Source organism: Ceratotherium simum, chromosome 25 (genome assembly GCF_057802395.1).
Source record: "Ceratotherium simum simum isolate JZ-2026a chromosome 25, ASM5780239v1, whole genome shotgun sequence".
Lineage (NCBI taxonomy): Eukaryota > Metazoa > Chordata > Mammalia > Perissodactyla > Rhinocerotidae > Ceratotherium > Ceratotherium simum.
In genome coordinates this window covers 46,601,601-46,627,186 of record NC_141924.1, presented here as the reverse complement: position 1 = coordinate 46,627,186, position 25,586 = coordinate 46,601,601, and the positions used below count along the sequence as shown (strand labels likewise).

General features: G+C 39.1%; 1 protein-coding gene across 1 annotated transcript in view; it reads left to right on the top strand.

Annotated features, from left to right (window-relative positions):
- The window catches only part of TRHDE (thyrotropin releasing hormone degrading enzyme), a 345,581-nt gene that overhangs the window by 84,002 nt on the left and 235,993 nt on the right, over positions 1–25,586 (top strand). The window contains exon 3 of the mRNA XM_004417871.3: positions 19,482–19,608. Coding sequence (XP_004417928.2) covers positions 19,482–19,608 — 127 coding nt within the window. The remainder of the gene's footprint in view (positions 1–19,481; positions 19,609–25,586) is intronic.

Sequence of the window (25,586 nt, the reverse complement as noted above, 5' to 3'; positions counted from 1 at the left end):
CAGTAACACTGACCATGATCCTCCCCTTCGGAATAATTTCACCTCTGTGTGATTTAAAAATTAACATTCGTCTCCCCTGCTAAGTTATAACCACTGGGGATGTTTTGAGTTTTTGCTCATAATTGTAACTCCAAAATCCTTAGAGGTTCATTAAACATCAGTTGAATGAATCTGCATATCAGCTTTGGAATTATTTGGAGAAAAAGAGATTTGGCCAACTTTTTCTTAATTGTGTTTGTCTTACCTACTTAGACTATTACTAATGCAGATAGAAACAAGTTATTGTTCACCAGGATACCTTCTTTGTCGATGTGTGAATTCTCATCTACACTACCTTATTTTTATTCCATTAAAAATAGAAAACGGGGCCAGGCCCCCTCAGCTGAATGGTTAAAGTTTCATGCACTCCACTTCAGTGGCCTGGATTCACAGGTTTGGATCCCGGGCGTGGACCTACTCCACTCACCAGCCATGCTGTGGTGGTGTCCCACATACAAAGTAGAGGAAGATTGGCATGGATGCTAGCTCAGGGCTAATCTTCCTCAAGCAAACAAAAAAAGGGGAGGGAGATTGCAATAGATGTTAGCTTAAGGTGAATCTTCCTCAGCAAAAAAAATTAAACAAATAAATAAATAAAATATATACATAAAAAACGTACAGCAGCATCAGGTATTAGAAAGCCATCCAGGAGGCATATGGAAGCGGTGGTGATTGGTCATCCTTTACATTTCTTATTTAGCTGTGATCCGCCCCCCCCTTCATTGTTATATGAATTGCACTCTTTCAAAATGGAGACAATTGCTATTTTCTTCACTGATACTTTTGAATCTCTGCTTAAAAATATGCTAGAGTCATCATAGACTTCCTATAAAGATCTCAGCTGAGCAGTTTGCTCGGCACTATCTTATCAGTTTGTGCTATGTTTTGAGTTGCTAGGAAAAGGGTCACAAACTTTAGCGTTCTATACATAGATTTCCTTTAGGCAGTAATTCTTATCAAATGTTTATTGGTGCTCTATTTTGAAGTTTTCTAAGATTTTCTGTGTGTTTTTATAAACAGTGGCCCTTTGACAGTGATAAATAGTTTCTTTGGTAATCTTGAAGAAAATTATACTGTTTTGGCAGCCCATTTTAGAGATTGTTCTGGTTGAATAATGAGTTTGAAATTAAGACAAAATACTTTCTCTGAGAAGATTTGACAGAATCCATAGCTCTTTTTACTATTTTGCTACTTTTCTAAAAAATTGCCCAATGAAAACCACAACTAGAATTGTGTAATTTTTCGACGGTGGAGTTAGGATTTTTTCCCCCTACAATTGTGGATTTGTATGTTGTTGACTTAGAAAAATGGAATATAAATTAAATTTTATTTAAAATTTATTGACCAGATTAAAAATACATTGAGATTCAACATTTTGTTCACAAAAATGACCAGCAAGGCAGCGAGCAGAAAGGGCAAACAGTTGAGGTTCCATAAGACAAAACCGGCACGTTCCATCTCTAATCACTCCCTCACTTATTCACTTAAAAACATTTGCAGGGGATTGATATCCAAAGTATACAAGAAGCTCGTGTAAACTAGAAAGGAATATACAGGAAATATAGAAGAAATATTGTTGAAGGATGTAAATGGACAATTTACAGAAGGGGATACTTGAATGAAAAATAATAGTAAATAATTATAGTAAATGATAATAACAGCCAACATTTACTGAACACATTTTTGTGCCAGACTTTTTCTTGGTGCTTAATTTTTAACTGTTTAAATCCTCATAAAAGAAGTATTATCATCCCTACTTTACTGAGGGAGCAACTGAGTCACAGAGCACTTAATATACTTCTGACTACTTGGATACTAAATGGGAATCTGGCTTCAGATCCCTCATCTGAATATGGATACTCAATCTTACTAGTTGTCAGAGAAATGCATATTAAAGTAATAGTCAAATAAAAACGTACAATAATCACATTTTCAAAAATGTGAAAATCCAACCATATCAAATGCTGGTGAGGATGGGAAGACAAGGGAGCCCTCTCCATGACTGGTGTAGCGTAAGCTGGTGTAGCCTTTTCAGAGAGCAGCTGTAGTTCTTAGGGAAATGGGATATGCTGATCCTGATGTCCTGGCAGTTCTACTCTCAGGCATGTGCCAGAGAGAAACTATCAAGTCAGTGCACATGGAGACGTGCACCGGGATGCTTATTGCCTCAATGTTTGGGGTGTGGGGAGTTGAAAGTACCACAAGTATCCTTTTCTAGGGAATGGATACCTTGGTATATTTATAGGATGGTATTATTATACCATTATTATTCCATATTTGGAATGCTCAGAAGAAATTAACTAGATTTTATAGTTAGAAACATAGATAGATGTCAAAATGCGTTGAATGAACAAACAGCAAAAGAAAAAAGAGAATGATATAGCTTAATACCATTCACAAAAAATTAAAAAAACACACACATACACAATATTGTATGTTTTCCTAGATATTCTCACATGTAAAAAACAGGTATGGTGGGTGGATAGAAAGAACATACAAATAGTTACCAATAAGGAGAGAGGAATGGTCTTGAGAATAGGAAATAAAGGGGGAAAACAATAATAAAAATCAAATATGAAACAGAAGAGAAACTTTCACAGAGCCCTCAGGACAGCAGGACATGACACAAGCTCAATGCGAGCAGAGCTTTAGCCTGTTTTGTTTACTGCTCTATCCCTTTGCCTGAATCAGTACCTGGGGCACACAGGTGCTCAGACAAGTCAAATGAGAATGAAGAATGAATGTATAAGTTAAGAAGATCAACTCAGTCCCATGTACCTGGGAGCCAATCAAAACTAGTGCCCTCCTCCAATTTCTTGTTTTATAACTAAATACATATTACATAAGGGCAGTAGGCCAGTTGCTAGAGATATAGAAGTGAATTGAACACATTCTCTGCTCCCTAGAGTCTCATAATCTGTTTGGAAAGATTAAGTGGAAAACTATTAATAATGTCAAATGTAATAAGTACTATAATATAGGAATTTGCAGATAGAGTGGAAGCACAGAGGAGAAATGCCTGCACATTCATTCATGTGACCAGTAGTGACTGAGTTCCTGCTTAGTGCCGTTTTCTTTTCTAGGTGTGCGGGGTGCAAGAAGGAGCTTTCATAGAACTCTCAGTCTCCTGGAGGTTGACATTAATCAAATAATCACACATGCGAAATGAAAGGTGCAAAATTGCTATTGTGCCAAGTGTCCTCTCTGAGAACTTATACCAAAAAAAAGGATGAAACAAAGCCTTGGTCTAGATTCGGATTCCAAGGATGGTTTCCCTGAAGAAGGGATGGGAAATGTGAAGAATTAGTCAAAGTTAATTGGGAAGTGGTCAGGGGTGTGGCGAGTAGTAGAGGTGAGGGAGGGTGTTCAAGTTTGTGGACAGCTGGTTGGAGACTGACTGTGCACACCTTGTAGGCCTTTTTCCTCAGACAAAATGAAGGTTTTGAGATGGAGGTTACATTATCAAATCTGCATTCTGAAAAGAAGCTTTTGGCTGCATCGTGAAGATTGGATGTAGAGGGGAAGGAACAGCTGTGAGAAGTTATGAAATTACAGTAGTTGCAGTGAGGGATGGGGTCAGTGGACTCGGGTGGCAGTGGCTGTGGAGAGAGGTGATGGACTAAAGTCTGCTGAAGACGTAGAATGAGATTGGATTGGGGATAGTGCGTGAGGCAGAGGGGAGATAAACAATGACCTGAGCAAGATAAGTAAAAACAAAGAAGTGTCAGAAGCATCGTGGTGAAACTATAAAACACCAAACTCAAAGGAAAAACCTTGAAAGCAGCTGGAGTTCATTGTGTGAGATGTGTAATGACATCGCAGTTACATAAATAAAATCTGTAGTTTTGGACATGTGTACGGTATGGATAAATGACGTAGTTATCTCCTTTAAAACATTTCAGTGAAGAAAAAAAAGATAGATGAAGCAAATTTTGGATAATTGTTGAATCTAGGAGATGGTCATGCAGGGGTTCATTACACTATTCTCTCTGCTTCTTTCTGAAAATTTAAAACTTCATGTTTAAAAAAAAAGCAGTCAGAGAGAGAAGATCATCTATGAAGAAAGAAATGACAAGTAGACTTCTCATCAGTGAGAACAGAGTTCCCGAGATAGTGAACACATACTTTCCAAGTGTTGAGAGAAAGTTCAAGTCATGGCCCACCTAGGCTTGCATGTCCTTATAAATTATGAATTGGGGTAAAGGCAAAATATAGACATTTTCAGACAAAAAAGGACTGGGAGTGTTTTCTATTTACTGACTACTGTGGAAAGAATGACTACAGGATATACCCCAGAGAAAAGAAAATTTAACCTAGAAAGAGAGAAGCAAGGGTGAAGGAAGAAGTTGGTAAATGTATTGGTAAATTTAAGTAAGCATCATATCTTAGATAATAATAAGGACTAACTTTAGTGGTTTTAAAAATGAGTTGTAACTATAATGCAACAGGAAAATGAAAATTCTTAACAGCTAATATATATACCAAGCACTTCTCTAAACCTGTTCTTTGTAATGATTAATTTTCATAATTCCCAAGTAATTATTATTAACATTTTTATTATTCACTTTATTTTTCTGCTGAGGGGGTTTATGCAGAGAGATGATCAGTAATTATTCATGAAATGTTAGTAAGAGGTAGAGCAAGGATCCAGATGTGGGTTGTCTGGCTCCAGACCTGCTCACGTGACAATACACTGTACTGAATGTATTGTGTATTCAGGTACTTGTTCTCCAGGCATGTAGAGATATGACTTAACATTAGACTATGCAGTTATTACACAATGGCATTTAAGTGCAGCCACTGAAGGAGTAGATAGAAATAGAATATACAATTTCCAAATGAGTAAAAGGATAAAAATGGAATAAAGAAAACATAATCAATCTATAGAAAGCAGGAAGGGAGAAAAAAGAAACAAAGCAAAAGCAAGATGCATAGAAAACATTGGGTAAGATAGTAGAACAGAATCTGAATAACTATATCCAGCTGTATCTATATATCTATAGATCCATATTCTGGATATCTGCATATATATTCCTATTTCTTTATGTGTTTACATTAACTTTGCCTATTAAAATATAGAATGTGTAAAATTGGATAAAGAAATAAAATCCGACCCTATGCTTAACAGAAAATGCACCTTAAATATAAAGCCCAAAATGATGAATGCAAAAGGAAAGGGAAAACTGAGGTTATTTGGTGAAATAGATTTTAAGGCATTAGCATTATTAAGGCTAAAATTATAAAAGGATCTCACCTGGAAGACATGAACCTGTATGCACCTAATATTATTGCCTTGAAATCTATGAGGCAGAGGTTGGCAGAACTACAGATGGACAAGTCCAAATTAATGGACTTGTGGGAGATTTTTACACCTTTCTCAGAAACAGAGCAAAAAACCTAACAGAGATTTAGAAGATACAAATAATACAATATTAGTCTAAGTAATATATTTAGAACCATGTACCTAAAAATTAGAGGTTAAATATTGTTTTCAAGTATCTATATCAATTACTAGTCTATAAAATTCATCAATTACTAGTCTACAAAAAATCTGAAGAAATACTAAGAAGCAATATAAAACAGACCTTGCTTTGGCAATAAAGTTAGATAGCAATAATAAAAGATAACCTAAAAATCACATACATTAGGAAGTTAAAAACATATTTTTAAATAATTTATGGGTCAAATAGGGAGTTATGAAATATTTAGAAATTAATGAAAAATGAGAACACTACTTATTAAATTTCATGGGATACAACTAAAGCTATACTTAGAAGGCCTTATAGCCTTAAAGGATGTGGTATAAAGGGTCGTATTTAAAACATGAATGATTTTAAAATTCATCAGCTGATCATTTTATTGAAGAGTTTAGAGAACTATCAGAGTACCATGAAAGAAAGAAACAAGAAAATAATAAAGATAAGATTAGACATCAATGAAATAAAAAGTTAAGAAATAATAGAAGTCTCAACGAAACCAAAAGAGAGTCTTTGAAAAGTCTATTAGACATATCTCTGACAATCTTAATCAAGATAAAATGAGAGAAAGTACAAATATTATTAGAATTGAAATAACTGTAGATAAGGAAGAGATTTTAAAAATAGAGAATATTTTGAAGAATTTCATGCTCTTGCTTTCAAAACTTAAATGAAATGCATCATTTTAAGAAAAATAGAAATTATCAATAACTTTAGAGATATGGAATCACTATTCAAAAATCTATCCTTCCACACACAAAGTCACTAGGTTTACACAGTTTTATAGGTCTGTTGCACCAACTATTTGGGAAAAGTTAAATCTTATCTTAAACTAAAGAGGAAAGTTTCCCAACATGTCTAAGTAGGTTGCCTCCTTGCCCCCCGCCCAGGAAAGCAAACAGTTTAATACTAGAAAATGTATTACTGTAATTCACCACCTTAACAGAACAAAGGAAAACAGAAGAAACATCATCTGAATAGATGTGATAAAAGCATCAGAAAAGTCCCACACTATTCATGATAGAATTCTTGACAAACAGTGAACAGCAGGGAACTTCCTTATCTCACAGCAAGAATTATAGTTGGTAGTGAAACAGTAGAAGCATTCCAAATAAAGTAAAAAATAAAATAAGGAGGTCTTTCATTGCTCCTATTTGGCCTTGTTCTAGGAATGTTGACTGAGACAAGCCAACATAAAACAACACAGAAAAACTATTAGAATTAATTCAGAGAGGTGGCTTGTTTCAAAGTCACTTTACAAAAATCAGTAAGTGGCTAACACCAGAAATAATAGATTAGAAATATGATTTTTCAAATCCCATTCACAGTAACAACAAACCATAAGGTATCCAGAAGTAAATCTAATAGAAGATGTGCAAGACTTATATGAAGGAAATCGTAAAATTTAAAAGTGGGGTAAAGACTGAAATAATCAAGAGATATTCCATGGGCATGGATGTTAAGATCTGGTGTTTGAAGATGTCAAATTAATATGCAAATCCAGTGCAATTTTAGCAAAATCCCCAACAGGATTTTGTGTGTAAGTGTGAAAATGATCCTAAAATTCATATAGAATAATAAGGAAGTTTTGAAAAAGAATAAGGAAAGATACTGGTCTTATTAGACTTCACGGTTTATTATTTAGTTTTAGTGATTACAGAATGTACTATTGGCACAGTAATAGACATACTGACCAGCAGAAAATGATGGAGATCCGAGTATATATGAGAACTTGGTGTATGGAAAAGGGCATTGTAAATCGGTGGGAAAGGCAAGACTCTTCAACACGACAATTGATTATCCACATAGAAAAAAATAAAATGAGATCCCTATTTCACATCATTCACACAGATACATTCCATGTGGATTAATGCTCTGACTTTGGAAAGCAAAAGTTTAAAAATTTTACAAGAAAATATAGTAAAAATATCTTTTTGACTTTAAGGGCAGTGAAAGATTTCTTTAAAGAGACCCAGAAAGCACAAACCCTAAAGGGAACATTTAATATTTGACTACATTCAAAGTAAAAAATTCTATTTGATCAGGGACATCATATACAAGGCTAGCACAGACTGTGAAAAGGTTTTTGCAAACCATACACTAGCAAATGATTGCTGTCCAGAATGTACAAAGGATGACTACAAATCATGAGAAAAAAGATAAACGATCTGGTGGAAGAAGAGGCAAAGGAATGGAGCGGTTTGCAGAAGAGGAAAATATAATAGCCATAAACATATGAAATGATGCTTGACATCACTGTTTCAAGAAGATGAAAATTACAACTAACAATGAGACACCATCCCATATCCACTGATTAGCAAACATTTCAAAATAGAAAATTTGGTGAGGATGTGGGGAAGCAGGGACTGTCATCCATGGGGAGTGGGATGTAAATTGTACAATTCCTTTGAATAGAAGTTGATAATACTGAGTAAAATTGAAGGACAAATATAACATGAATTGGAAATATGCTGAAGCATCATGGTGGTGGTTAATTCTAGAATGGAGGGAGGGGAATGGGAAGAAGGGGGTGTGGCTTCAAGGGAATTGTAACTGTTTACATAGTTAAAAAATATCCAAGCAAATGTGGAAAAATATCAATATTAGTTCAATGCTGGGGGTGTAAGGATAATGTACTTTTGTACTGTACCTTTCTATATGACTGGAATATTTTATAATTTCTTTAAAGAAAGAGTTGAATGGAGAAGTTTGTGGACTGAAATGATGGTTTTCAGGACATGGATAAGTGGCTTTTCCTGGAATGCATTTCCCCCCAGAAATCGATATCTTTATTGCTCACATCCTCACTTATTTCATATTTTTCCTCAAATATCACCTTCTCAGTGAGGCCCTCTCTGGGCCTTTGACATTTCCTAACTCCCTTCTCTGATTTATTTTTGTTATGAACACATTACTGTTATTTAACATGCTTAAATAGTTGTTTGTATTTCTCTCACTTATCCTCTGTCTTTCCTACCAGAATACAGGCTTTCCCAGGTAAGGATTTCTGTCTGTTTGGTTCACTTCTCTATCTGCAGCACTTAGAAGAGGGCCTGGCACAGAGCAGATTCTGAACAATCACTTGTTAAATGAGTGAACGAACAAGCAAGTTCTGAGTCCTGACCCTGGATGGGAGAGGGCTGCTGCATCGCTGCAGACAGGGGCGAGAGGGGTGGCGCGAGTGGGCCGCTGTGTCTGAGCTGGACGGCGGGCGCTCGGAGGGGAAGATGGCATATGCGCAAGTGAGGTCAGCAGGCAGGTGGAAATCAGGGAATAAAAGGACAGATGGGCTGAAGCAAACTGAAGCTGCATCCAGCTGAGCTCCTGTATTTACAAATAGAGGACTTGGCTGTCAGTGTTGCTGAAGAAATTTGACCAGTCATAAAACAGATAGCTTAATAAGGAAATTCTCCAAATTTATTCTATCCCACTTTAAAAAAAATAACTGCAATTCAGTTTACTACAAAAGAGGTGCTCTATCTCAGAGAGGGATTAAATGCTACTGTTTTATCTATGGGCTCTGACAGTATTCAACAGCTTTTACAGGTTTCCAAACACTGGATCTGACTCATCTGTTGTTTATGTTTTATTGTGGGAAAGGGAAAGAGGGAAAGAAAGCTCAGTTGTTGGAGTTAGAAATAATGGCAGCCGTGTTGAATGTATCTTCATTGAAGACTCTCATGTTGAAAGAGATTAAGGATGTATATATTTTCCTATGTGTTAGGCTTTTGCTAAATATTTGTCTTGAGACTTGAGGTTTGCTTGCTGTGGGGCTGAATGAACAAAAGTTTCTTCAGGTGACTCTAGGCCGTGTATGTTAGCATGCATGTGATTTGATTGGTAAGTTTGTTAAAATGAAGATTTTAGGGTGACACCTGAGAGAGAGGATTCAGAATTTCTGGAGTGTGTCTGCCGAGGAATCTGAGTTTTAAACAGTTACCCCAGGTGATTCAGATGCAAAGCGTAATGGGACAACACTTGGAGAAAAACTGCTGTAGATGACTGACATTTACCCGATCATTTCACTGTTTCATGTGTATACGAGTTATGTGCAGTGTGCTTGGTGACAATATAGGTGGGTAAAACAGGAATGCCAACATCAGCAGTTTGAAAGCTGTAAATAATTATTTCTAGAGCAGAAAGAGAGGCACACAAGGAAGTACAAAATATGCTCCATCAAGAAGCTGAGGGAGGATCTAACGCAAAACAAACAGTGAGTTAACTGGCGTGAAGATAAAAAAGTTACAATGTATTAGTTTCCTATTGTTGCTGCAATAAATTACCACAAACTTGGTGACTTAATGCAACACAAATTTATTCTCTTACTGTTCCAGAGGTTAGGAATGTGAAATGAATTTTGCAGGACTAAAATCAAGGTGTTGGCAGAGCTGTTTCCTTCTGGAGGCTGTAGAGGATGATCTGGTCCTTGCCTTCCCGGTGTCTAGAGCTGCATTCCTTGCATCCTGTGGTTCATAGCCTCTTTCTCCTTCTTTGCATCTTCAGATTTCTCTCTGCTTCTGTCATCCTATTGCATTCACCTTTTCTGTAGTCAAAACTCCCTCTGCCTCCCTCTTATAAGGACATTTTCAATTACGTTTAGGGCCCACCAAATAATCCAGGATAATTCCCTCATCTCAGAATTCTTAATTTTAATCACAATTGCAATATCCTTTTTGGTAACATACACTGGTTCTAAGGATCAGGACATGGTATCTTTGGGGGTCGTTATTCAGCCTACCACATGTATATTAGAGAAATGTGACAACAGCCGTGTGAATATGGCAAAGCCGTGCCCTTCCCTTGAAGTATTTGGAAGTTGGCTGACCTTGTAAGCTCCGTAGTGAACTAGTAAATACTGTGCTTAGTAAATAAACGTGAAGTGATTTACAAGAGGAGACTGTACCGGGTGCCACAGTGCTCATTTCCCTGCCTGAAGCAGAATGCAGTTGGAGGATGTAATCAATCTGTTATAACAGCATTTTGGTGCTGGAGCGGACAAGGACCTGCAAAGTTTATTGCCGTTTTACGGGAGTCAGCAACTTGTTGCCAGTCCCTACTGCTGCAGGGCACTGTGTTAGCCGCAGGAGGGAGCGGAAAAGGGAATGGAAAAGAGGGAGCCACTGCTGAAAGGACTTCAAGTCCATGGAGAGACGGACAAGCACTTGACTGCAGGCCTGCGGACCTGTGGACCAGATACAGGCGAGGGGCCAGAAGGGCCGCCGAGGGGCAGCAGCCCTGTCTCCGAGCTGGCAAGTGCCTTCTCAGGAGTCCTTGGTCACACTCGGGGGAGCACGGGCCGGCACAGGCCGTCAGAGCCAGCCTACCAGCGGCAGCCCTCTGGACCCTCCTTCCAACAGGACTCCCTGCGAAGTGGCGGTGAGTGCGGGGCCGGCCTTGGGCCTCGTTAGCGATGCTGAAGTAGTTGTTCTCGAAGGCCTGTCCGCGGGGCTGCGGCCCGGGTTCCGAGGAGAGGCCGGTGGAGCGGCTCCGACGCTGGTCCCCGCCGGGAGTTTTGCCAGAACGGCGGGCGTAGAGGTCCTCGTGGTTTTGCCGTCAGCGTGTGCCTCGTTCTTAGCCCTGGGGTTTTGCCTCCCACCCGCCCCCAATCCTAAATTCTCCTCCTTCTCAGAGGGAGCGCTTTGTGGTGATGGGGACTCCCGATGACTGGCTGTTCTCGGATAGAGGCTGCAGAACACATTTTCACCTGTAATATAATGCATGTCTCCTGACTAGCCTCCTGTGTGGTGTCTTAACCTCTGAGCCTAAATCACCTCCCTTCGTCGTTCTCAGCCACGTCGCTCCGCCTCCGACTGCGAGGGGCGCGCCGGCTCTCCCCGCGAGCTGCGCCCTTCCTTGCCCCGCTGCCGCCTCCTGGGCCCGCCCGCCCCTCCGCCTCCTCTTCGCGCCCACGGCTCCTGCCGGGCACCGCTTCCTCGTTTCCCTCAGTCTCCTGTGTGTGTATCTCCCTAGCAAAACACGTCGGCTTCTGAAGTTTAAACGACACTAACACTCCTGAGCTTTTAGTCTCTTGTTTATAACATCCTTTCCTCTTTATATCAGTATATTTGTCTTCTACTTAGCGCCAAAAGCACCTGCTCCCTTCTCCCTGGCTTGTTCTGTTTTACTGATTTGTGTGAAGAACCCCCAAATCAAATTATATTCACACAGATGAATTAATTCAGCTTTATAGCCTGAGAATTTAGTGACAACACATTGTTGTGTTGCAGTTATTAAAGAAAGAGACTGAGTTTCCAGTTAGGCGAAAGGAAAAGTAAACTTATTGTTATTATAGTGATATTTCAAAGCCCTGAAATAATTTCTATGTCTTCCAAATTTCCTAATGTACTCCTGTGGCATAAAATTTTCACAGAGAATCACTCTGGCAAGCCTGAAGGTTTATTTAACTTAACGCACCAAATTACAAACATCAAATCAGAGAAAGTGTTATTCAAGTCTTTATTTAACAGGTGCACTATTGTTATAAGTATTTTTTTTCATTGTTGTGTGCTGTAACTACATACTGTTTCACATAATTATATAGCAACTACCACAATTCATTTTTAACACAGCAAATAATTAAGACAGTCTAGAAGAAAGTCTTTAGACAGAGAGATTTAGTTTCACTGTCTTAAAATGACTCTGGCTGTAGAAACCTTCTCTCCAAATTCTTCATCTAAAATCAGAATTTACTGCTAACTCCATGCCTGTTCTGCAGGTATTTTGTAAAGATAAATAAGAAAATCTGTGAACATTTTAAATTATTAAAAGAAAGTCTCCAAAATTATTTAGTATAAGATTTTATAATATTTCTGACAACTGGATGTGTTTGCTTACATATTTTGCATTATTTTACAATTTTATATATATTTTTACCTTTCCTTTGAAATCTTTAGTACAATGAAAGGTAGAACATTATATGTTAGAATTTGAATAATTGCTTGCTTCTCTTTACTTCCATGGCACTCTGTCCCTGTTCTGATAAATCCTCATCTCTATGGAGGGGACTTTGAAGAGCCAGTGTAAATTAGGTCACTTTGTTATTCTCGATTACGGCTCTGTTGCTGTATCTACCCACTGGACTGCAAGCTCCTTGAAAGAAGAGACCCGATCTCTTCTGCTTACCTTTGGACACTCAGCATGTGAACAGTGGCCTGACCATTAACAGATGCTCATTAAATTGTAACTGAAGAAATAAATGTCCCACTGATAAAATCCTTAAACAGTCTTTGATGTTCTTATTATAAATTGCACAGTTATCAGAGACAAAGTCAATTTGAATTTATCTAAATTTCCCTTCCATTATGGCTCCCTTCCGAAGAATATTCTATCCTAATGACAAATGTCTGACACCAGTGCCGGCTCTCCTACCCCAAGAGCCCAGATGGCATGTCACAGACCATGGCACTTTCTCTTGCCAAGTGCAGATGTGGTCTCAGGATTCTTCCCAACCGGTCCTCGAAGCAGCCATTCTCAGTTGTCAGGACACTTGAAACTTAATTGCCATCCCTGCTTGAGAAAGTGAGGTGACTGAGGTGACAAGAGATTGAATATATCTGCCTTTAGTATTTCCCCTTCAATGATTAAAATACTTAAAAGTCTATAAAAAGATGAAACACAACATACTTTAAATATAGAGAGTCTGTGAAACCACAAGTAAAGGCCCCAGGTCACACAGACAGCCCCTAGGAACACCGATGTGGGCTTTCAGTGTTCTGAGGGGTCACACTAGCCTAGCTCCTATCCCTGAGTTTATTGCTGCTGTGTGTTACCACAGGGCTGGTACCCTCAAGGTATTATTCCAAAGCCAGCTGCTTCTATTACATATTGAGTACTACAGTTATTTCTGTCTTCTTAGTACCAAGTTCATGGACAGATAATGGGGAAAAAGAGGACCACTCAGGAGGAAAGGATGGAGAATGGTAGCTGAGCGGGTGGCATGTATTTTCAAGGGAAGTGAAAAATGCAAAGGAGTAAAACTATGTGAACACAGAAAAACTATGTAGAAGATTATTTTCTTCTCAAAATAAGTGAGGACTAGATGAGAAGAATTAGGCAAATTAGTATGCTGCACCAATCTCTCAGGCATAATATGATACGTAGATAATGATAAACTGTTACCCCTAGAAGGAACTGTGAACTGAGCCCCGGAGAAGTTAATGACTTTCACAAGTTGACAGAAGTAGTTTGTGAGGAAGCTGAGTCTCACATCCCTGTGTGCAGTTCCTAGTGTAATGTCTCTTCCACTGGACTAAATGGGCAGTTAGGTTCAGATTGGTTGTTGGCAGAAGCTATGCAGAGGGAGAGATAAAGCCTGGTAAGAAATTTACATTTCTGGAGCTGGGCTCTTATTGTGGAATGTCAGAAAATGCAAATAAGCAGGTGTAATAAAATTATATTTCATTGCTTTTGACTGAAAACTGTGTTTATGAAGATTTAGTTTCTATGTTATGGCTAAGTAGAACCTAGTTACTCCAAAAGAAGAAAACAACTGTGATGTTTTTCACAGTATAAAATGAATTATTATATAGCAATTCTTGATTAACCACGTAGGAATCATCCAGTTTGTGAAATATTTTGTACTTTTCCCCATCCTTCAGCTGGGTCTCACTTGTTCCAGTGGGGCACTGGAGTGAGCCAGGTGCAGAGAAGGTGAATGATTGTTCTTAAGTGAGCATGTGACTATGCTGGGCTGTACTTGGTAACTAAAGGACTTCTTCAACAGCCTGTTAGGACTGGTAGAATAAATCCGTCCATTTCTCTGCATCCCTGCCATCTCTCCTGTCCAAACCACCATCATCTGTCACTTGGACTTCTACAATAGTCGAACTCATTTCCTTTCATTTGTTCCTATTTCCTCCTAATCCATCATCTACACTGCAGTTGATGTAATCTGTTAAAACATAGTTCTGACCACATCATTCTGTGGCGTGAAATCTTTAAATGACTTGCCTGTGCCCAAAGTATTAAATTAATATTCTACAATTTGGTCTACAAGCTCTTCTTTGGTATGGTTTGAAGTTTCTCTTTACTTCTCTAGTCTCACCTGTCACTATACATTTCCTCACTTTTCTATTTTTGTCTCTCCATGGAAAGTCTTAACAAGCAGCCCCCCACACCTCAGTTCACCTTGATATATGTCACTGATGTGATCTTTCTGAAATAAACTTAATATTCTCCAGTGAATTACCACCACTATTACAATTAAGTCCTAATATTTACTATTGCCTTTCAAATCACTTATTATTTAGTCAGCATTGTTGCCTTAGCACATAGTGTTACTTGGGTTTGGGTCATCCTCCACTTGGTAGCTTACGACACCCAGACTATTCTTCAAGACTTAGCTGAAACCTCTCCTCCCCTGACAACCCACAGTCTTATCAAAGGATTGCTATTATACACTCCCTTAGGATCTGCACTTACCTATGAAAGTCATTCACTCATTTATTCATCAAAAATTTATTGACTGCCTGTTATGTACCAGGCACTTGAAAGGTAAGTTGAACAAAATATTTTGACCTACAAAAATGGCACTTTCATATGATTAAAACTAATAGATAAAAATCTTTGCCTTCGTACAAGTTACATTCTTGGGGAAGAGGCAGCAAGAAGCAAAATGAATAAGTAAAACATATCCTTTGTTAAATGGTAATAAATACTACAGGAAACAATAAAGTAAAGAAGGATGATAGAGAGTCCTGGGGTGGGAGGGAAGACTTCTTAGAAAGAAGAGGTGTTTGGGAAATATCTAAAGGAGTAGAGGGAACAAGCCATGGCGATATCTAGGAGAAAACTCAAAAGCCTTGATGGGAGGATAGCAGGGGCATAGTTGAGGAATGCTAAGGAAGCCGGTGTGTGAACGGAATGAGGTTCGTGTGGAGCAAAGGAGGAGGATATGAGGCCAGCGAGCCGAAGGGGACTAGATTTTTATAGGGATATTGGGGTTCTTGTAAAAACTTGGGCTTTTACTGTGAATGAACTGGGAAACCACTGGAGGAGGAAATGCAGAAGACTGATATGATTTGACGTTCGTTTTAACAGGAACATTTTGGTTTCTGTGTAGAGAACAGACTGAAGGGAGTAAGGCATGAGGCCTCAGTGGGAAACTAGAGCACTCATCCAGGTGAGAAGTGAAGAAAGCGTGGCCCAGGGTGGTAGGGATGGGGTTGTGAGAAGTGCCTGGAGTCTGGATATATTTTTTAGGTAGAGCCAAAAGGGTCTGATGACCATTTGAACATGGAGTGTGAGCGAAAGAGAGAAAACAAGGATGACGTTGAGGCATTGGGCTTGGGCAGCTGGATGGAAAGACTTTAGGAGGAGCAGGTGTGTGTGTGTGTGTTATCAGGAGTTTGCTTTTAGACATATTAAAACTTATCAGATATCTAAGTGGAAATGTCCAGTGGGCAGTTGGATTAATAAGTCTAGAAGTCTGGAATTATGGGGTAGGTTTTTAGCATCTAAATGCTGTTTATAACCATGAGACTAGATGTTATCACCAAAGGACTGAGTGTAGACAGAGAAGTGAAGACGTCTGTGGATTGGAACCTGGGACACTAGCATTAAAAAGTGAGAAAGATGAGAAGGAATCAACCAGGAGACTGAGGGAGGAATGGGTGGTCAACCAGAGAGAAGGAAAAGTAAGATGGAAGCCAAGTGAGGAAGTGTTTGAAGGAGGGGACAGGATCAGCTGTGTCAAATGCTGCTGATAGGTTAAGGACTGGAAACTGACTGTTGGATTTGGCATCCAGGGCCCATTAGTGATGCTGGTGAGAACAGTTTGGTAGTCACGGGAATAAAAGCCTTGTTGCAATGAGTTCAAGAGAGGCTAGAAACAGGGAGTATAAATGGGCAACCACCCTACTTACACCTATTGTCTCAGGGTGTAAGTGCTCCTTTTCATTCTAAAAGTGTCCTAGTGTGGATGGCAATTTATGTGTTAATCCCAACTATATAGAAAACTCTTTCAAGAAGCATTGCTAGAAGCCATAGCTGGAGGAACTGTGGTGAACAAAGATTTTTTTTTAAAACATAGGAAACAATACAGAGTGTTTGTTTGCTGATGAAAATGATCCAGTTTGGAAGCATAAATTGGTGACATAGGAGATAAATGGGAGCATTTTGAAAATGATGTCCTTGAAAAGGCAAGAGGGGTTAGAAGGTGGAGGGCTTGGCCTTGGGTAGGAGCTCAGTCGGTTCATCCTTTGTAATGGGAGGGAAGGCAGAATGTACACTGTTACGTTTCTCACATTATATTTTGTTGTTGATTTGTTTTCCCACATGTGAACCTCTTAAGAGTGGTAAAAGTAAACCTTGTTCATTTTGTGGTAGGAACTTTTATTGTTCTATTTCTATTGTCTACTACAATGCCTCGCACACAGCAAGTGTGCAATAAATATTTGAATGAACAAGTGAAGACACTGTGCTAAGCATGTGCATGTTTTATCTTCTCACTCAGATTGGATCATTTCCATCAAATCTTGACAACCAGATTGATTTAATTGTGTTTCTCTTGTCTGGGCCTATAGACAGCTTGACTAACTGGTAGAGTTGATTGATAGGAATGGCTATGTTTCTACCAAAATCAATGATGCTTCCTAGGAGTAAAATCAATGACCTTCTGCTGCATCATTTTGCAGGGGTCCTGGTTATGGTTTTAACATGAATTTACTATTTGCTTCACCTTGAACCTTCTGAAAGCTATCTCTTCTCCTCAGTATCCATTTGTCATCTACAGTTTACCATTCACATGGCATGTATCATTATCTGTTGTGATCACCTAACAAATGGGAAGCTCTTTTGGAATGAGAGTTACATCTTCATTGCTTTTTTTCCGAATAATGCTTTGTACCACCTTTAGTTAGAGAACATGTCTTCTTCATCACTAAGTTAAAAATGCTTAGTCCAGGCCCTGTTGCAAAGCAGATGCCAAATAAATATTTGCTGAGTGAATGAATGATTACCATTTGTGGTGTGTGCTGTTGGCATGCAGAGCAGGTCCCCTTTCCCGTTTGGCGTGCCTACCCCGGCTCTCGCTGCTTTGCTCCTAACAGCTCACACCTGACGTCTTCTCCAAAGTCTGTCCTTGGGCCCCTGGAGCTGCAGCACCCAGATGCTCCAAGAACGAGCAGTGCCTGGGATGCTACGCCTTCCCCCCGCCGTGACCAGCATCCAGAACTGAGGAGCAGGAGGCTGGGAGTGTAGCTCTCACGCCCCAAGGCAGCGCAAACTCGCGCGGCAACTCACACTCCAGAGCTCGCTGCGGGATTGGGCTGAGGCCAGGACTTCACCTGAAATTGCACCCTTGCTTGGCTTATTATCCTCCCTTATCTTGCTTCTCTTGCTCCCTTGTAGGTTTCTCCTGAGAACACTTCCTTAGTAAGTCACTTGTATACTCGTCCTTTCCTTAGGGTCTGCTTCTTGGGAACCTGACTTGAGACGTTGCATGTTTATAAGCAGTTGATGTCAGGTACAGGGAGTCATGACTGCTGTCTCTCTAGGAGTGCTGAGTTCTGCTGTGGCAGGTGGTGTCTCCTGAGAGTTTTTGGTTTTATATTCTGCCAACCCAAACAGTAGGTGACTGTGAACTAAATTTGATATTTGATTTGGTTGTTGGGTGGGAAGTAGCTTCACAATTTCAGTAAATAATTGTTAGTGAATTTAGTAAACATCTTATTGAATTACCGGTCTTTCTAACATAAAGTCAGCATGTATTTCCTTAACTTTCTACTCTTTTTTGATTATACATATCTCTGTTATCTCTCCTTAAGGAAGGATAATACAGAGTTAATTGTATAGTCAAGTTTTATATGATTGAGTACAGCTTTCTTTTGTCTTCCTGTTGAATATAAATATCCATTTCCACATACTGAGTAAACCATTTATTTTTTTAGTGATTTGAAAAGAACACAAACTCCTTTATCTGTAAAATGGGATTGAGAGAAATGTGTTTTAAAACTGAGAAGCACTTGAGCAACCAGCTGGTGGCCAGCAGCTTCATTTTATAAATGAGAACACTTGAGACCCAAAGAGGTTAAGTAATTTGTTCAGTCTCACCCAGCTTGGTTAGAGGCAGAGCAGGACTAAAACCCAAGTCCCAGCACTGCTGTTCTCCAGTGCTCCACAAAATACATATTTCTTATTCACAGAATTGATATGAGGATTAGAGACCACATCTGTGAAAAATAGATTTAGCCTTTGGAAAGAAATATGCTGGATAGCTTTATGAAAGCTTTATGAAAACTAATCTCATTTTAACCTTTTCTGTACAATTGTTAGTTTTGTTCAGTTTTATGTTATTTGCCTCAGGCTTCTTTTTGACCAAGGAATAGACAATATACAATGCTTGATTTAAAAATCAATATTAAGTATCTGGATTGTGTTAGAATTACTTCAGCTGGTTTTAAAGCCAGGAGCAGTTGCAGACAGCCTTCCAGAATGGCAATTTGTTTATGTACATGAAAAGTTTTCTATTCCTACTTTGCATATTGGGAATAAGGACAGTTGGTTCCAAAGAAAGGAAGGCAGCATAAATTATATTTTTGTTCAGCCTGATAATGCTTCCAAAGCTTGATGCAATGTGTCTTTAACAAACCATGAATTTTCTCTCCTGGTGAGCCACCATGTCCTGCCTACTTTCAGCACAGTCAGGGAACCATTATACTAATCCACTGTGCCTTCATATCTCTAGCAAGCACATGTAAGTGATAACTTTGAATATTTATTTTGATGCAAGGTGTATAAATCTTCTCTATGTCGTCTGGTAAAGCCAGGAAATTGTGACTTGCTCACCTTGGTTACTTTAATTGTTTAAGTTTGCTTCTTTTAGCCACAGTGTGCTTTGATATATGAACAAGAATACTGTTTAATTTTAGTAGTATTCGAAGTGATTTGTGTAGATTCATATATGCAGGGAAGACAAAATTTGAGTGCCAAAAGACTAAAGTAACTTTTACATGTATTTTTAATTAGGTACGATTATATGCAAGACCGGATGCTATCAGAAGAGGATCCGGGAACTATGCTCTCCATATAACAAAGAGATTAATAGAGTTTTATGAGGACTACTTTAAAGTGCCCTATTCCTTGCCAAAACTAGGTAAGAATTTTCTTGGTTACTTTATTGGAAGGGCTCCTTGAAGGTGGAATTTCTTTTTCATGTGTTTATTTGAGACATCCAGAAGCATGAAAATTCCAGTGGTTATATTTTTAGAAAAGATGAACACAAAAAATAATTTCTTCTGAAGAGATAAAATAAAATTTACTGTTTCTGAATTCTTGGCAAAAAGTACTCTATATAAGTTTAGGATTCCAGATAACTCATTGAATACGTGCTGTGGAGGGGCACTTGCCAGCACCTCACTAATCGTCACACTGCTTTGTGCTAAGTGCTATTGGGACGTTTTCCATCTAAGGGAACTGAGACCCATGTAGTCTTCCATTTATTCAGACAGCCAATGAGTGAAGGAGCTGGGATTCCAAGCTAGGTCTTGATGACTCCCAGACTATCGATATTCTACACCGAGAAGGTGCTCATTGATTTGTTTCTCTTTCCTGATTCTCAGATGTCAGACCTCAATGTATTAGTTATCTCTTAGATAAATTTTGTTCAATCATATTTCGAGTACACAGAGTAAATAGGATAAAATCAAGAGAGAAAGGAAAGTATAGTGATGGAGGTTGTGTTCACCATGAATATTCCTACATTTCTTCCTTTTACAAAGAGAATATGTTCAATAATTTTTTTTTGAATGAATAAATGAATGAATTTTGTTATCCTAATTTGAAAGAAGGTGCTACTTTTGCAGGGGAGTGAACTATGACTTTCCAGAAAGTTAGAAAGGTACATGCACCCATTAGAAATGCTGAAGTTATTTTTCCTTCTCAGAAATCCTGTTTTGAAATATTGCATCACAACAGTCCTTTGTTCCCTCTGCCCTCTCCCCAGACTTTGTCCTTCCCAAGAGCTTTTTTTATTGATGTCTTAATAGTTTATAACATTGTGAAATTTTGGTTGTACATTATTGTTCGTCAGTCACCATATAAATGCCTCCCTTCACCCCTTGTGCCCACCCCCCACCCCCTTTGCCCCTGGTAACCATCTTACAGTTCTCTCTGTCCGTGTGTTGGTTTATATTCCACATATGAGTGAAATCATGCACTGTTTGTCTTTCTCTTTCTGGCTTATTTCACTTAACATAATACCCTCCAGGTCCACCCATGTTGTTGCAAATGGGACGATTTTGCCTTTTTTTTATAGCTGAGTAGCATTCCATTGTGTATATATACCACATCTTCTTTATCCACTCATCAGTCGAGGGGACACGGGTTGCTTCCAGTTCTTGGCTATGGTGAATAATGCTGCGATGAACATAGGGGTGCATAAGCCTCTTTGGATTGTTGATTTCAGGTTCGTTGGATAGATTCCCAGTAGTGGGATAGCTGGATCATATGGTATTCTATTTTTAATTTTTTGAGGAATCTCCATGCTGTTTTCCATAAAGGCTGCACCAGTTTGCATTCCCACCAGCAGTGAATGAGGGTTCCCCTTTCTCCACAACCTCTCCAACATTTGTTGTTTTTTCCAAGAGCATTTTTGATCAGCATCCACATAAAATTCTCGCTCATTGACAAGGATGAAGTGCTGATCTGATCAAAAGTGTTCGAGGTTGAGCCACAGGTTTCCCTCTCGGGAGAACTGGGCCTGTTTCATTAGAGCACTACCTGCTGTGTAGCTTTATTGGTCTTACAACGAGTCGTTCAGAAAGTAGATAGAATAGCAGATGTTGTTATCAAAAGGGTGTGGCATACAATTTTAATGAGTGATATTACAATGTTCTGAGGTCTTTTTGAAATATATGCTCTTAGAATCCATAAGATTTTATTTCAAATTTCTACACAAAATTTTATTTCAAATAGGATCTATGTTTTGTTTTGTTTAGTTCTGTCTTCTTTCTTTCTTTTCCCCTCTATATCAACCTCCCTGTTAGGATCTGTTGCACTGAAATCTCGCTGGTAGGCACCCAAGGCAGGAAGGAAGACCTGACCTCGTTTTCGTGGGAGGTGACACTGTTCCCTACTCCAGGTGACTGACTGGGAACTTCCCAGCTTGACCCTAATGTAAAATTCATAAGTGCTTATGTTTCAAGTCCAGCAAGAGAAATAAAATGTGGATCTTTGTCCCCTTCAGACCAGTAATTAGTAGAGGAACTCAATTTATAACTTCAGGGGTTCCATGTAACTGTCAGCTGGCAGCAGGAAGCTTCTCAGGTTCCTCTATTTCACTCACAATTGAGCCATGCAGGCTTTCATCTGTAGAAAGGGCTTTGTTCTCTGTTACTGTCGCTTGTTAAGCTACCTTATGGTGTGTGTAATTGAATGATTGGACTTACCCCAGCACACTCCTTTTTATGTATCTAGGGGAGTTATCTCAGCCTATTGCACTTCGTAAAATTTCTCTTCAAGTTCTACTTATTTTATATATCTCTATATATTTAGATCTATATGTTAATGGATTTATAAGTATGCTTTCTAAATACCTCTACATAAAAATTCCTAAGCACAGCAGCATTTTGACAAATCTTTACTTTCCATTGTACATTATGAATTATACTTTAAGTAAATTCTATGGAAACCAACTCAGTCTTTGTTAATGGTGAATGTCGATATATCCTAGATATCAACTGTGTCTGCCTTGTCCCTTCAGATCATCTAAGATGTTTTCCAAAACCTATTCTACCCTTCCTTCCACTCTCCCTCCTCCCACCCCGCTCTCCCTCTCTCTCTTGTTTCCTTCCTTCCCTCCCTTGGGCACTTTTCTATGTGATGGGGATACAGCAGTGAATAAAAAGGTAAACATCCCTTCCCTCCTGGGGCTTACATTCTGTCAAGTAGAGACAGACATTAGAGCAGTTAGTAAACACATAGTATATCAGATGGAGATAAGTGCCATTAAAAATAAATCTAGAATGGAGGGATAGGAAGTATGTGGGGCCAGGTGGGGCATGGGAAAGGGGCTGAAGTTTTTAAATGGGTAAATATGGAGGGCTTCATTGGGAAGCTGACTTTTGAGCAACGAACTTAAGGGAGTGAAGGAGTAAGCCAAGTGAATATTATGGGGCAAGGACTGTAGGCAGGGCAAATAAAGTGCCCAGACTTGGAGACGGGAGTTTAGTTGGTGCATTTGAGGAGCACCAAAGAGGCAAGTGTAACTGGAGCAAGAGAGTAAAGGGGCGGGAAATAGACGAGGTCAATGAGCAATGCACGGGTAGCAGATCACATAGAGCCAGAGGCTGTGGGTGAGGCTTTTTCTTTTTTTTTTTCCTGGTCTGGGTGAAGTGAAATCTATTGGTCAGTTTTGAGCAGAGGTATTACATAATCTGGTTTCTGTTATAAAAGGGTATTCTTGTGGCTAGGTTGAATACATTATAGGGCAATGGTTCTCAATCAAGTGTTGATTTTGAACATCAGAGGCACTTGAAAATATCTAGGGACGATTTTGTTTGTCTCTACTCAAGGTGGGTTGGTGGAGTGTGTGCTACTGGTGTTTAGTGGGTAGAGACCAGGGATACTGCTAAACATCCTACAATGCACATGACAGCCGCCACCACAAAGAGTCATCTAGCCCAAAATGTCAGTAGTGCTGAGATTGAGACACCCTGGCATAGGGGAAAGGGCAGAGGCATGAGAAGCAGTTAAGCATCTATGGCAAAATTCAGGCAAAATATGATGGTTGCTTGGACTAGGATGTTAACAGTGTGGTAGTTGGAATGGTCCAATTCTGGGTATATATTGAAAATAGAGACAAAAATTTGCTGATGAACAGGATGTGGGATGTGAGAGAAAGAGAAGTACCAACGGTGACTCCAAGGTTTTTGGCCTGATAATCTGAAGAGTGAAATTGCTATTTACTGAGACAGAAAAATTGTGCAAGGAGATAATTTTTGAGACTGACATTCCTCTTAAATCTTGAGGTGGCACCTTGACGTCTGTAAGAAATCCAAACAGACAGCTGAACTTATAAATATGGAGTTTGAGTGAGTAGTCTGGCTACAGATATCCATTTACCAGCATATTATGATACAGAAAGCCATGAGGCTGGATGGGATCAGCAGGGCTGTGAGAACAGACAGAAAGAATAACAGGAACCAGGAGGGCCTGATCCAGTATTCAGAGGCTGGAGAGATTAGGAGCCAGTAAAGGCTACTGAGAAGGAGCGACTGGTGGAGACACTAAAAAAACAGGTACAGTCTATGTGGTATTCCTGGCATCTAGTGAAGAAAGTATTTCAAAGTAGAGCAGATGATAAATTGTGGAAAGTCCAGTTAGACGAGGACTGAGAATTGACCATTCACATTGGTGCTGGCCATGTGAAAGTCACTAGTGACCTTGACAAGAGCAGTTTCAAGACAAAGCCCTGACGGGTGTGTTCAAAAACAAATGGTGGTGGGACTGGGGAGGGGATACAGTGACTAGAGACAGTATGAGTATAGACTACAGATCAATATTTCCGAGAATGCCCAGTGGGGAGACTTGCCGGCTAGGAGGAGAGGGAGAACTATTTGTGTTCTAATAATGCTCACCTCTGCATAAGAGATTGAGCTGATAGCATCCTTGCCTCGCAGATCTGTTCCTGTACCAAACCATGTCAAGGGAGATGTGGAAGTTGCCTCTTTCTTTGATTTGCATTAGAAAACCACAAATTGAAACAAATAAATAAGAAAACTCTCCACCAGTTGACCTTACTTTGCGGAAGCTTTGGAGGGGATGTTCGTACGTGTGAATGCCAGGGTGTTACATGGCAACAAAACCAAACAAACCCTTAAAATGTAATATTGGATCCTCCTTTTCTTAAAGGTCACTTTGCTGTTCTGTCATAAAGAGTGCGATTTCTTCTTTCTTCTTTTATCTTTTCCTGAGTTCTTTCTCATTTCTCGTGCTGGACAGTTTAATTCTCTCTACTGTGGCATTGCCTCATGTCAGCTCATCTTTAAGGGTGTGAGTTTCCATGCCAAGTAGTTTATCAGAATAGTTCCCTGAGAGGAATGCTGATGCTTGCTATTAGGACAACAATTTATTCTCCTTGTTGCACGAGGATACGCCTTTAACATTTTTAAGCCCAAATAGGCAGCCAGTGTATACTGTGTGAGGTTTGTTTTTAAATCTGTAAATTAGGTAATTAAAACTATTTGTATGGGGTTTGTAGACGTTTTCTCTTTCTTAGTGTTAAGTTGTAATGAGAGGTAGAGTCTACTCGTTACAACACAGTGTGCTTTCTACAGCTAAGTGCCCTATTTCCACGAGCACTCTCAGAGGCTGGAGGTATACTGTAAAAGAGGTTGTTGTGGGCATGACAGAAGTTGTCTTTCCTCTTATCTCAACAATGTATTGACCACAACTCCAAACACAAATGGGTTTTTGTTGACTAGACGGGGACCACTCTTCAGGGTTTTGTACCTCCTAACTCATTTCATTTTTTTCACTGCCTTTTCAGGTTATTTTCCGGGTGAGGAAATTTAGGCACTAAGTGACTAAGTAGTGTGCTCAGATCACACAGCAGGAATTAGTGGATTTATAGTTTAAACACGGTCTGTCTGGTTCCAGAGTCTTAGGATTCTGCTAAAGCAGATTTTAGAAATTTTGAGAATTCAGAGATTAAAATATGAGTCACCTTAATAAACTAGATAATCTGATTGCTAGAGGAATAACATAATAGCTATTTTTGTTAATTTCATATTGATGTTAAAAGTAGTATATGGTCCTTGTAGAAAATCTGGAAACTTAAAAAGACATAAAGAAGCACATTTCTTAGAACTCATAATTTAATCAACCAGAAAATATATTTCAGTGTTTCAAATGTTTTTTCCTCAGAGGTGTTTTATAAGTTAATTAGGTGGCAAATAAAGTGGTTGAGAATTGTGTTGGAATATTTTGTTATTCATCTTATTTAGATTTCAATTAATTATGGCAGATAGTTTTCAGTTTCCTTTGGCTGCTACTTTGGAATTTGTAAATCAATAAGCTCTGTAGAGGAGTTTGCTTGATTGCTTCTTTTCAGGACACTGTGAGTTCATGGAG